Source organism: Pleurodeles waltl, chromosome 8 (assembly GCF_031143425.1).
Source record: "Pleurodeles waltl isolate 20211129_DDA chromosome 8, aPleWal1.hap1.20221129, whole genome shotgun sequence".
Lineage (NCBI taxonomy): Eukaryota > Metazoa > Chordata > Amphibia > Caudata > Salamandridae > Pleurodeles > Pleurodeles waltl.
The window spans coordinates 622359113-622374011 of record NC_090447.1 but is presented as its reverse complement, the minus strand read 5'-3'; the positions used below and the strand labels follow the sequence as shown (position 1 = coordinate 622374011).

Below are 14899 nucleotides of genomic sequence, written 5' to 3'. Positions count from 1 at the left end.
AAGGTACAGACCCCAGGTTGGAGGGCCAGTTGCAGGTTAACAGCCCTGCACTGGTGGAGGAATGGTACAGGGCGACTTCTATAAGCACCCTGACCATGTTGGACTCTGGGGGTACCGCTCCAGGAGGGAGGGTACAGAGCCCCAGAGGGGAGGACCAGGTTCAGGCTGTCACACCTGAGCTGGTGGAAGGGAGAGTGGTTAAAGGGTGCCCAGCACCTGGGGCTACCGCCCCCCACTCTCCACAGCCACAGTGGTGGGAGAGCTTTGAGGGGCCTGGGGCCTGGCTCTCATCCCTGGCAGCTGTCAGTAATCACTGTCCACCCGGACAGTAAGCCACAGAGTTATCCCTGGGGAGGGGACAAGTGTCACACCCCGGGGGTAGAGTGGGCAACACCACTGTGTTGGTCATGGTGGTACTATCCTGCTCCTGGGATACATCTGTGAGCAAAGTAAGGTTAGGTGCTGCACAGATGAGATCCGCAGGTAAGGAGAAAGATTCCCCATGGGTTGGCTTAGTGGGTCCTGAGAGTATGGACAGAGGGATCCAATTGGAGTCAGGAAGGCGAAGAACTGGAGCATGCCCCTGCTGTTGTGGGCCTGGGTCCTTGTTCTGTCGCCTCAAACAGGGAAGTACATCAGGATAGTGATTGTTCTCCCCTGGCTTTAGGCTGGTAGGGGGTCATGTTGGACCTGGCTTTTTGACAGGGTCTTCCCCAAACTTTTTTGCCTCCTTCCTCCTATTTTTTCTGACCTGTTGTTGTTGGCTTTTGACCTCTGGGCACTTTACCACTGCTAACCAGTGCTAAAGGGCATATGCTCTCTGTGTAAATGATACTATTGATTGGTTTATCCATTATTGGCTATTTAATTTACTTATAAGTCCCTAGTAGAGTGCACTATATGTGCCTAGGGCCTGTAGATTAAATGCTGCTAGTGGGCCTGCAGCACTGGTTGTGCCACCCACTTCAGTAGCCCCTTAACCTTGTCTCAGGCCTGCCATTGCAAGGCCTGTGTGTGCAGTCTCACTGCCACTTTGACTTGGCATTTAAAAGTACTTGCCAAGCCTAGAACTCCCCTTTTTCTACATATGTCATCCCTAATGTGTGCCCTAGGTAACCCCTAGAGCAGGGTGCTGTGTAGGTAAAAGGCAGGACATGTACGTGTGTAGTTATATGTCCTGGTAGTGTAAAACTCCTAAATTCGTTTTTACACTACTGTGAGGCCTGCTCCCTTCATAGGCTAACATTGGGGCTGCCCTCATACACTGTTGAAGTGGCAGCTGCTGATCTGAAAGGAGCAGGAAGGTCATATTTAGTATGGCCAGAATGGTAATATAAAGTCCTGCTGACTGGTGAAGTCGGATTTAATATTACTATTCTAGAAATGCCACTTTTAGAAAGTGAGCATTTCTTTGCACTAAAATCTTGTTGTGCCCTTCAATCCACGTCTGGCTAGGTTTAGTTGACAGCTCCTTGTGCATTCACTCAGACACACCCCAAACACAGGGTACTCAGCCTCACTTGCATACATCTGCATTTTGAATGGGTCTTCCTGGGCTGGGAGGGTGGAGGGCCTGCCCTCACACAAAGGACTGCCACACCCCCTACTGGGACTCTGGCAGACAGGATTGAACTGAAAGGGGGCTTAGTGCATTTCTTAGACACTCTTTGAAGTCACCCCCACTTCAAAGGCACAACTTAGTATAAAACAGGGCCTCTGCCCTACCTCATGAGACACTTGCTGGAGACGAAACCTGAACCAGAGACTACACCCTGCCAAGAAGAACTGCCTGGCTGCTCAAAGGACTCACCTGTCTGCTTTTCTACAAAGGACTGCTGCCTTGCTGTTGGCCTGCTGCCTTGCTGAACTCTTGTCTGGCTGTAAAAGTGCTCTCCAAGGGCTTGGATAGAGCTTGCCTCCTGTTCCCTGAAGTCTCAGGACCAAAAAGACTTCTCTTCCACTTGGACGCTCCGTGCGGCGAAATTTTCGACGCACAGCTTGTTCCGCGGCAAGAAAAACGCCGCACACTGACGCTGATCGACGCGACGCCTTCGGGACGACCGAAACTTTGACGCACGGCCTCGCAAGGACAATGCCGCCAGACTTCCAAGGAGAAATCGACGCAACGCCTGCCGTGAGATCGAAACTTCGACGCGCAGCCGGAAAACAAGCAGGAAAATACCCGCACAGACCCGGGACATCTGGTACTCCCCGCGATCCACAGAAAGAGACTGTCCGCGCGCCGGAAAACGACGCACGACTTCCAGCGTGGAAAATAACGACGCAAGCCCGTGTGTGCTGAGGAGAAATCGATGCCCACACCAGTTTTCCACGTATCCCTTCTCCTGTGGCCCTCTGAGGAGATTTTCCACCAGAAACCAGGTACTTTGTGTTTGAAAGAGACTTTGTTTGCTTTCTAAAGACTTAAGACACTTTATATCACTTTTCAGTGATATCTTTACAAATTCATATTGCAACTTTGATCGTTTTGACCTGCAAATACCCAGATAAATATTATATATTTTTCTAAACACTGTGTGGTGTATTTTTGTGGTGTTATATTATGGTATTGTATGATTTATTGCACAAATGCTTTACACATTGCCTTCTAAGTTAAGCCTGACTGCTCGTGCCAAGCTACCGGTGGGTGAGCACAGGCTGGTTTTGGATTGTGTGTGACTTACCCTGACTAGGGTGAGGGTTCTTGCTTGGACAGAGGGCAACCTGACTGCCAACCAAAAACCCCATTTCTAACACCGACCCTACCCATTCTCCCAGATGATGTACAACCGTCACTTGGCCGCCAGGTTATGGAAAAGGAAATTAGAGGGGCCAGTAAGGATCTGGCTGCTGGGAGAACTCTAGGGTTAGGCTGTTTCCTGCGGAATTTTTCCAGGCTTTTACCTCTCTCCTTGCTCCCCCGGTTGGTAGAGCTGTACAAGGAGACTTGGGAGACTGGTACTGTACGCCCATCCCACCGAGAAGCTTCACTGCTATTCCTACCAAAGCAGCGTAAAAACCCAGAGGAGAGCTCTTCTTACCACCCTCTGTCTATTGAATACAGACAGTACTTAGTAAAACCCTGGCCTCGCGCCTACAGCCCCACATACACCTGTTTGTACATACAGACAAAATGTATTCATCCCACCCACTAAGCACTTACTTAAATATCCTATGCCTCCATCGAATTTTTTGTGAGTCTTCCCTGGAGGTCTGTCTGAATGCTGTTGTCCTCTGTTGACCTGCAAAAGGTGTTCAGTTCACTACAGTGGTGATACATGCACGCTGGGAGGTGACACTTGAACCGAAGTCCTGATTTGGTAAAATGGATCACGCTGCTGTACAGTGGAGCCCAGGCGAGGGTGAAGAATGTGGAGGGGGGAAATATTTTAGAATCCTTCGAGGTTTGAACGGGTACCAAGCAGGGCTGCCCTCTGTCCCCACAGTTTGTGTTGGCAATTGAGCCTTTTGCTGGTATTATCTAAAAGGAGCACCTGGGTAGTGGCATACTGCTGCATGATGGGGAACATAATATCTCCCTGTACAGAGATGAAATGCTCTTCTTCCTGCGAGATGCGTAGACAGGAGTTCCTTGTGTGGCCTCTATGCTGCGCCTGCTGGGGGAGGCAACAGGCCTTCACACAAACTGGAGGAAGACATGCGTATTCCCAGTGTACGATAATTGCAGAGAAATCCTTCAGGTGCTCCAAAATCATGGTATACCATGGTAACTTGAAGTTCCAATACCTCTGGGATAAAATTTATCGGAAAGATGAAGATAGCTGGGAAGGAAACCTGGGTGGTGTGCTACGTCCGCTGAGAGATAGTGTTGCATCTTGCCGCACACTACACTTCCCATTAATGGCAAGAATAGCGCTCACCAAAATGATCATACTGCCCAGGGTATTGTACTTCTTCATGAACTTCCCACTCTAGAAACCCTGCTCCTGGTTCCGATCACTGGATGCCCAGATATGTGAACTGATTTGGAATGGAGGCAAATGTAGAACCTGTCTACGCCCCAGTAGGGAGGGGGGGTCTGGGAGTCCCAAACTTTGAGTTGTACTATATTGTGGCCCAGATGCAATGGCTGGCCTCGCCGGACTTTATTAGGAAGAATTGCCATGTTACAGCACCCCACGCAGGGAGGAGGCAGTGATATCCTTTCTTCTGTGGGAGCGTCCACCTAACTAGTCCACTCCCCTTACTATTCCAAATAACCCTAGCCCTTGGGGGGAAATTCATCCTGCTCAAGGGTCTCCCTCGACCATACTCCACAGCGTTACCACTGGCATGCCTCCCAGCTTCGAGGGGCAGACACTACCCAGCATGGACATTACGCATTTGGACATCTGCAGACCTACTTACTGCCTGCAACTGTTTAGATGAGGACATACTATACCTGTTAGAGGTGCTCATAACAGATTTCAGATTAACCACCTCCTCAGTTCCTAACGTATGCGTCAATCACCCAGGTAATACATGTGCTGTGGCAGACAGGACAGACTGAAGCACTGACACACAAAGAATTACAAATTGTACTCGCATTCAGGAGCTGCTGCCAGCTGTTTTCCTGGCTTAATACATCGGCTCTACAGATCCAGACCGATTTATTGCTTCTCAGACCACAGTGGGAAATTTCATTGAACCAGGTGTTAACAACAACAAAGAATATTGTACTGAAACATGACCATACTGTATGACACTACACCAGGTTCTGCTGCAACCAGTTTAATTACCTCCACATGGCATGTCTTACCCCACACGTTGCAACATGATACAGAGCACAGCCAACAAAAAATGTCCCTGATGCAGTAACCTAGATATCGACTTTATACACATGACTGGTCTTGATAAGAAATAACACGGTTCCGGCAGGATGTGAGGGCAGACATAGAACGCACACTGTACAGGACAGAACTCTGGAAGATTGAGGTATGTCTTTTAGGACTGTCTCCTAAGGTGAAAGGAGTGTGAACTATGTTCTTGAGACTGGCCTTAGTTCTCACAAGGCAGACCCTCGCCATGCACTGGAGCCCGCCCCCCCAAGGGGATCTCCTCCCCACAGCTCCCCCACTGTAGGTGGAAGAGGGAGGTCCTGCACTAGCAGAGGAATCCGCACTAAGAATACTAAATGTACCGTGAAGGTAGCATTGTGCACAGATGACTGTTTCGCATGTACCCTTCTATACCTTTTAGCTGATCACCACTGGGTTGGTGACTTTGTCTAATAGACGCACGGATGATGTATTGGTATGCTATGCTGGTTGTAATATGCATAGTTTGTGCTGTACCATCTATAAATACCAATAAAAAAGGGTTAAAAAAAAATGAGTGCACAAAAGTCTGTCAAGATGAACACAGAGGCTCATGTGCATCAAAAGATATATTTATTTCAAAATGCCCTCCAGTTATAAAAGTACATGTTTCATATATGTGTGTGTTCACTTCATTGTTTTTCATTCAACAAAACATGCGCCCAATGTTAGTCAACTTTCCAATTCATAAATAAAGAAATTTACTGCATTCCTCTCTGTGCTCCTATTAGTTTGCTTATGTCTTTTCTGAAAGACAGAAACTTTTTTTTAGGTCAGAGCCTACCAGGCAGCACACAGTCTGGTTTACTAAGGACATCTTGAACTTTCAGAACGTTGCCCTAGAAATGCATTCCGCTATTTGATTACCATTTGATTTGGGGTTTGTAACTCACACTTTCTGGCATTCCATTTGCTGGCTTTATTTGCTTTAGGCTTTCCAGGTTGTTTGCCCCTCCCGTTGCTGGAACTGTGTTTTCTGTATTGTTACAAAAACTCACTTTCTGTAAACAGAAATTTAAATTGTGTTCTTATCTTGTCACATTTGCTATGCACTTAAAGGCTGAGGTCAAATGTCAGGTGCTGTATGCTGAGGGCGCTTGTTCAATTTTCTTTTTCTTGCTGGATAATGGGGATAGGAAACAGGTTTTTTCCTAGCACACAACAACATTTAAATGAACTGTGTAAGCATTTCAGAATATATCAGAATTATAAATGCACAAAAGAAGCAAATTTTTTGTTATTTCTGAAGTGTGTTGGAAACAAATACATTAATATGATCAAAACACACCATTCAACTAGGTGATGCAGTTTCCAATTTTTTTTTTGTCTGTGCCCTGTTTAGTTTTATTATTAAAGCTGTATGTCTGTGCAAATGTAATGGTCATTCCAATTGAAAATGTGTTGTCTATAATAGCAGTGTACTACTACACCACGAATACTCCACTCTGCGCCACTTCACTCCACACCACTCTACACCACTCCACGCTGCAGCACTCCACTTTACACCACTCTATGCCACTGCACTCTACACCATTCCGTTCTATGTCACTTTACGCTATGTCTCTTTACTCTACCTGTACCGCTGTACTCTGTCAGTGCACTCTTTGCCCCACTGCATGCTACACTACTCTAGGCCATACCAATGTACTCCACACGACTTCACTCTAAGCTATTGTACTTCACGCCACTTAGCAACGTTGGACTCTACACCACTGCACTAGTCGATGCCAATACACTCTACACCACTTTACTGTACACCATTACACTCTATGCCACTGCACTATACCCTGCACCACTGCACTGTACCCCACTTCACTCTACTCTGAAGCAATCTACTATATGCCACTGCATTCTATGCCACTCTGCTCCAATCTGCATCACTCCACTGTATGCCACTGCACTCTCCGTCACTCTACTCTTAACCACTGTACTCTGCCAATGTACTCTACACAACTGCACTCTACACCACTTGAGACTACTCCACATCACTGTTCTCTACGCCACTCTACTCTACACCACTACTCTCCACCACTGTAATCTGTACTACCCCACTGCACTCTGGCACAATACTGTACTCTACTCTATACTACTCTGCTCTGCACCACTCTACTCCACTCTACCCCACTGCATTCTATGCCACTCGACTCTGTTCCACTGCCATCTGCACCACACTTTGACACGCTGCCCTGTGCCACACTACCCTGCATCACTCTACTTCTTGCCACTGCACTCTACTGTACATCACTCCACTCTGCACCACTGCAATCTATTATGCACCACTGCAATCTACGACGCTGCACTGCATTTTTCTGCACTCTGCAACACACTAAGCCAATACACTCTTCGCCATTCCACTCTACTCTGCCACTTCAGTGTAGGCCACTCTACACGACTCCACACTGTCTCTCCAATACACGACACTACAAAACACTATTCCACTCATCACCATTCCACTCTACGACACTCCACGCCACTTTACCTGTGCCGCTAACTTTTAGTCATGCTGAACAGCAACCACACTGGTTTGCAACATGGCTAAGCACATTGGCAAAGCCAATAGCTCTTGCATAGGCGTTACCTATTGGCTTTGCCAAAGCTTGTTTGACCTATGCCTTTAACTGGAGTGTTGTGGTCCTGGAAAACCTTCATTTCATGCTTGACTGAGCATTTCAGAACAACAAACCTAAATCAGTTACATGCTCATAAATCTCCTCAAATGAACTTTAGTAAACGTAACATGTCGGCACCTCTGAAAGCATCACTCTCTTCTAGAAAGCCAGCATCTGCACGCACCTTCAGGATCCCATAAATAAACTGTTGTCTCCTTTACAGCAGGAATTCCATTAAGTTGCGACCACCACCCAGGACTCCCAAGGCATGCACCCATATACTTTTGTTCTAGCATGCATGTAACCAAAACCAGTATACAAGGGCTACATTTATGTACATTCCACGTGTAAGGTAATTTTAAATGCAATCTGTGAGGCAGTAAAATTTGTTTTTATTTCATGTCACTTATGCTGTACTGTAGTAATAAACCTGAATCATACCATAACACCGTAACAGTAAATGTGGGAATACATGTTTATTAGTACAATTGCTCTAGTTATTGTGTATCGTTTATTTTTACTGTCCACTCATAACACAGTTTGGATGCAACAATTAACTTTACACAGAGAAAAAAATCGAATAATCTGGAGGTCTCGTCCTTCAGATTTTACCTTGCTGCACACATTTAACTGCTTGCAATCCTGGCTGTACCCACTTTTTGTTAAAACACATATTTATGAAAATGGTATGGCATAACCATTTCTGCAGATGTGCACTCTTGTATGCTGTTACCACTGTTGAGGAAGGGGAGAGGCATAATGATTCTGTTGAGGCTTAGCCTCTTGTGAGTCATGACCTCTCTCCCACACTTACATTTGGTAATAAATAGCATATTGCACTCTACACATCGGCGTATATAAAGAATACATGCAAAACAAAGTTAAGAATTATGGGTAGTTCCCAGGTTTAGTTAAAGAGGTGTTCCTTTTATGAAGCACATCTAGAAACAAGGGGTTGTAGAGAGATCTGCCCTTTAGTAAGAAGCCCTCTGGAAGCCTGCGCACTGACCAGGTCATCACTTTTTATGACTTAAATGAATATTCCCATGGTGACGAACTAGTAAGTAACTGTTCCATCTTCCATGAGATCATGAATATGTACACCTTATTTTAATTGCAATAATATTGCATAGGCCTTTGATACGAAAATATTAAAAAAACAGGAAGACCAATACTGCAAACCACAAAAAAACAATTTTGACCTACCATGGTCTGGTCTCTTGCCTGACCTGCTAGCTGCTAATACACAGCTCCCTTTCTTTCATTTTCCTGAAACGAACCTTGGAAATCTGCAGTTAAAATCGCATCCTGCAAATAGCTGGCAAACCTTTGCTCAATGTCATGCTCTACAGAATTCTTACACACTTGCACGGAGCTTCAGAGAGGTTTTGAACACTTTATTTCACTAGAGCCTAGCTCCTTAAAGCTATGATGCATGCAACAGTAGACTCTTCCATGAAAAGCAATAAATGGCATATTGCAAAAGCCCATCTATTCCTATCCCCCTAAAACCAAATTCACCTCAGTAAGAACTCGGAGTTTGGTAACCAGACAACTGCTAAAACTACTCCGTGCCCACCAGTGAGGTTTCACAGCTTTGAGTGGAATTAAGATCACACTGATGGCAGTCAGTGAAGCACAAATGGATCAAATCCTTCCTTTAGAATCGCAGGTACCTCAAATCATCCAGGAAAAGTGAAACCAGTTGCCTCTTCCTGTTCCCTCTTCTATTGACCTACATGACTGATCTGCTGGCCAAGCGTGTAAGTTGGTAAGAAAGCTCAAGGTGCCCATTTCAGATATCTAGGTGTATTCAGCAAATTTAGCTTCCAGTCCTTGTAAATTGCTTAGATGATTATCTAGTCTGTACACCTGTATGTAACAATTGCAATGCATGCCGAGTTACAACTGCTGCACAGGATGGGGTTGTATCAGTCAATGATTTAGGGATTATGAAGCGCGCCTATCACCTGAAAGGGAATCTGGGTGCTTGCAGGTCCTGGAGGCTTATTCAAAAAGCCAGGTCTTGAGGGCCATTCAGGATTTCAGAAGTGAGGTGATGGTCTGGAGGTGCGTGGGGAGGCTGTTCCAGGTTTTTGTTGCGATGTGAGAGAAGGAGGGTCCTCCACTTCTGCTTTGGTAGATGCAGGGAGCATGGGCAAGTGAAAGGGAGGCAGAGCGTAGTCTTCTCGACGGTTGGTGGAGATTCAGGCAGTGGTTAATGTATGCAGGTAATTGGCTGTGTAGAGCATTGTGTGCGTGGGTCAGCAGCTTGAATTGGCTCCTCTTTGGTACAGGGAGCCAGTGGAGTTGCCTGAGGGGTGGTCTGATGTAGATTTATCGGGGAAGGCCGAGGATGAGTCTGGCTGCGGCATTCTGTATGTCCTGAAGTCTCTGTAGGAGGTGTGCTATAATTTCTATGTAAGGGGGTTGCTGTAGTCCAGTCGGTTGGTGATGGATATCTGTGTCAGGGTAGCCACTTGAAGATATTACGTAGCATAGGTAGTGTGAGGAAGCAGACCGAGGGGACAGCATTGATCTTTGATTTCATGGTGAGCTTGTTGTCAGTGATGATTTTGAGGATTCTGGTGTGGTCAGAGGGAGTGGGGGCGGATCATAGGTCTGATGGCTACCAGGAGTCGTACCAAATGTTACTGCTGTTGCCAAAGATCAGTGCTTCGGTCTTGTGAGTGTTCAGCTGCAGGCAGTTGTTCTTCATCCAGTCAGTGACACTTGTCATGCATCTGTGGAAGTTGGTTATGGTGGTGGAGGGGTTGTCTGTGAGTAAGCGGATGAATTGGGTGTCCTCTGCGTTGGAAATTGTGTTGAGACTGTGGGACCTGATGATGTTACCCAGCGGGCATCATATATGTGTTGAAGAGTGTGGGGCTGAGGGATAAGCCGTGGAGGACACCGCAGGTTATCTCTTTGGGTTCGGAGGTGGGTTGTGGATCCCCTGGGCTCTTCCAGTGAGGAAGGAGGTGATCCATCTGAGTGTTTCCCCTTGGATGCTGATGTAGTGGAGCATGTGGTGGGATGTAGTGCCGAAGCTGCTGATAGGAGGATCAAAGCTGCTGCTTCTCCAAGGTCAAGGAGGGTTTGAATGTCGATCAGGGCAGTTTTGGTGCTGTGATTGGTGTGGAAGCCAGATTGGGAGGCATCAAGTAGCTGGTTCTGCTCCAGGCATGTCATGAGTTGCTTGTTGGTGATCTTTTCCAGTACCTTTGGTGGGAATGGGAGCAGGGAGATTGACCAGTAGTTTTTTGGTTCGCTGGGGTTGGTGGAGATTTTTTTTGAGTAATGGTCTGACTTCAGCTTGTTTCCAGACGTCGGAAAATGTTGCAGTAGTGATAGAATTGTTGAGCAGGGTTGTGAGTTCCTGGATGATACTTTGGTTTAGAAGGTTGAAGATGTGGTGCGGGCATAGATCTGAGGAAGCTCCTGAGTGGGCGGATTTCATGGTGAAGGTGATGTCCTGGGTGGAGAGCATGTTCCAGGTAGTCTATGTGTGGTTCGTGTCAGTTAGGGTGGGGAAGTATCTATTGAGGAAGTATGTAGGTGTGGGTTGGGGTTCAAACTGTTTGTATATGGTTGCGTAGTGGGTAATGTAGAGGGAAAGAGCTATAGATACAGCACAATTGATGCTGGTTTATAGGGGGAGAGTCAAAGTTTGCTGGGGTCCGACAGCAAGAGAGGTGGCAGATCTGCAGGTGCAAAAGGGTGGGTGAGAGGGAAAGGAGAAATTCATGGTTAAGCTCTAACATCACGTGCCTGAATAACCACAAGTATTAGTTGGACGAACGTCACTCTCTCAACGGAAGGCAAACCGAGATTAGAATATTAATGTTACTTGCATTTGAATTGCACACCCAAATATTGCAGTGCTTTTAGTGATCTGAAAGTGGCTTTCCAAATGGTTCTGCAACCCAGAGTCTGATTGGGCCATAGTGCAAATTGTATAAAGTGTAATGTCTAGCATATTTGAGCTATGAAACCTGTTGAACAATAGCTGGGCCACCCTGAACGTACTAATATCTTACAGTAGGAGATACTGATTCTATGCCTCCTAGTAGCTATGTGGCATTTTTAACATATCCAGTTTACTCAACACAGTGAACACACCACTTTAGAGACATTCCTCTAATTAAGTATGTGTGCCTTTAATGCCGTCTCGATTGCAAACTTCATTTAAAGAGTGATCCATTTGCTCATGTTCGGGTGGGAGGCTACTCCTAGGGGTACGTTACACTTGTGATTCTTAAGTACACTCTTCACTAAAGGTAAATGTTGTTCTTCTCCTTCTGATACAGGATGATCATCGTCACCTGAACCAGTTCATTGCTCATGCTGCTCTCGATCTAGTTGATGAGAATATGTGGCTGTCCAACAATATGTACTTGAAGACTGTGGATAAGTTCAATGAATGGTTTGTCTCGGCTTTTGTTACTGCAGGGCATATCCTTTTTTTACTTTTTACTCTTTAACGATCAAGAGAAACACTAAGCACATTCTTTAAAAAACAATTGTGTAGTCTTTTCGTTGAACTTCTTGACTGTTAATTTAATTGTTTTCGACATATAATTTAAATGTTGCAATATACACAGTAGTCTACGCGGTTGCAGTGATTGTTGTCCAGGTGTTAAGTGTTTTTTTTTTTTTTATGCGTTTTCTAACCTGTTTATACTCCTAAATCGTACAGATGCAATGTGTCAGATTTGCTTTTCTTGTTAATATGCCAAGTTTTTGTGACGCCTTTTGTGTAAGGATGTCAAATCTCTAGTTGCACCTGCTTCAGTCTTTGTCTACAGTGATACTCAAAGTATGGCCCGGGGGCCGCATGCGGCCCTCGTGACCTTTACATGCGGCCCCCTGGTCAGGGGCGCACTGGGCTGCTGCTTTCTTATCTCAGCACTAACACTGAGAAGGAAGTTAACTTAAAAAGACAAGCCTTTATTTAAAGGTTAATTGAAGTTAAAAATAAAGGAAGCAACTAAGTCATCCCGCACCAGCTAACTTTAAAAATAAATGTGTTTCTAAAGGCATCCTGCAGCAAAAATGTAATAAGGTATTTAAAATTCCAGAGAGTATTTCATTAACATGCAGAACTGTGTCACCTTAGTAAATCACATTATTATATCAGTGCATCCTATGTACAGCCACCCTGCTGGCATCAATGCGGCCATCGGTCACATCACAGACAATACCTTTTGGCCCCTGGAATAATGTTTGTGAGTATCCATGGTCTACATTAAGAGGCCAATCAAGTGAAACCTTTATACTTAAAAGAAAACAAAATGACTTCTTGATTGTAGGTAAAACAATTACTCAGATGGGGCATAACTTACCATGGCCCCTTATGGTTACCTTCAGTCCTTTTCTAATATTGACAGCAGTGAGGCATTAATCACATAATTTGAAATGTTAGAATTAAGTAAGCATAAATCAGGCATGCACAAAGCGTTCTTTTGTATTAGCAGAGAAGAAAAAAACTCTCTACCTGTTAAAAAGAATGCTTATGTAAATGCAACATTTTGTAGTTGTTTTTTTTAATTCAATAACACGTAAATTAGGAGATTTAAAAAAATCTCATACAGTATTTTTCACCGTTTTTGTTTTTCGCTGGATAGAATGAGGCCTTATTGCAAGGTCTTTCTTATTGGCGGTCTGCAGGCTTTAATTTTACTGGATACTGGTATGCTACTTAATTTGCAGGGGGGCCTTAAACTTCTGCTAACTGACTGACTATCGCATGTGTTCACGTTAACAAGAGGTTGTTAAGGAATTGTGATGGCTTCTTCATAGGCATAGAGGCAACTGCACACCCACTGCTTCGGTGGGCTGCTTCTAGTAGTACGTATGGATTACTAGTTGCTCACCAGGGTTATTGCACACTACCCCCCTGAAAACACATTTTTCCCTTCTTTACCTGAATAATGTTTCTGCAAATGCATGGTTGGAATTTTTCAGTCGAAATTGGTCTATTATCTGTCCTAACAACAAAGCTGATTCTGATGGTAATGCATATCTCAGGTTCTATTCCACCTTATTCTTATGTCTCCTGATTCCATTTTTATGACTCTTCCACCTCATTATAAAAGGATGATATTACAACTCTGTTCACTAATTCTAAATGTTATTGAGGGCAGCCCCTAATGTGAACCGCAAAAGGTTCTACACAGCGTGGTGGGCTGCCTACCAGTGGTTTGTGTAAGGCCCTGTCAGATGTTGCTCTGCAGCCAACCCCTGTTGCACAGACTCAAAGGCCATGCGCTGCATGGGTGGGTAATGTAAAAAAATAATAATAATAATCATAATATTCACTGAAAAAAACATAGTTAGAAAGAGAGTTATGTTTCTGGCTCAAATACAACAAAACACTAAAACTGACCACTTATGGTTTGCGGCGCAAACAAAAACGTATGTCCCCATGACAACATTGATGACATCACAAGTGACATTGATGACATCACCTATGACATCACTGCACCTAACAAAATGATGTAACACAAAAACCGAACAATAGATTTGTTTGGGCATAGTGCATGGCTATATTCCAGACCGTTCAGCCAACTCCAGCCGCACATAGCCATGTGCTGTGCATGTGGCCATTCGGCAGTGGGTTGGGCGCATGGCTTGAACAGTGGCCAAGCTTGTGCCCAACACCCACTGCTAATGCTGTGGGTGTTGGGCACAGGCTTTGGCTTTGCTAGCCCAGAGCGAATAAGGTAGAGGGCCTGGCAGGATGCCAGGCCCTGTACCCAGCCAGCACTGGCCAGCCAAAGGCTGTGCAAAGCAGTGGCTGGTAATTAAGTGACTACAAAAAAAGGAAAAAAACTTGAAAAACATAGTTTCTCTAGGAAGAGTGTTTTTTTGTTTTGCTTATGCCTTTGGCGCCATTTGACGAATCTGCCCAAACCTTTCCCCCAAAATAGTTAATCTATCCAGGTTCCTTCATAGAAAGTTTCACACTGATCCATCAAGTGGGCAGGGGGCGTTAAGAATAAGAAGGGGGACCCAAAAGTGCAATTTTCCCAGGTTAATTCCCATAGGAAATTTGGCTGCCAATACAGGAAAACATGGCTGAAAAGAATAAAACCAAATTTGCCAAAACGTCAGAACTTTACCAAGGAAGCATACTTGGAATATGGAATTGGCATTTAAAGAAAGTCTCAGGGTTGGACATGAAGTGGTTAAAAGGTTATGCATATCTGGACAATAGTGTCTAGATATGTTCATATTGTCTACTTCAGAGGGGACTACTCAATCCTGATTGGCTGGCCACAACATGGGCAATACATTACAGTAGCTTTTACAGGACTCAGGGGCATGGTCCCTATGTCCTAAAAATGAATTAAAAAAATATATAAGAGGGCATGATGAGCACATACTGACCGTCTTGGTGGCATGAGGGATGCAGTCCATTTGGAACCGCACAATGATTAGCTGGCCCAACATGTTGTGGCAACCATAGCA

The 14899-nt window shown here is 45.0% G+C and overlaps 1 protein-coding gene across 1 annotated transcript in view; it reads left to right on the top strand.

The window, feature by feature from the left end:
* Nucleotides 1–14899, top strand: part of TRAPPC2 (trafficking protein particle complex subunit 2) — a 114772-nt gene that overhangs the window by 58048 nt on the left and 41825 nt on the right. The window contains exon 3 of the mRNA XM_069204719.1: nt 11737–11885. Coding sequence (XP_069060820.1) covers nt 11737–11885 — 149 coding nt within the window. The remainder of the gene's footprint in view (nt 1–11736; nt 11886–14899) is intronic.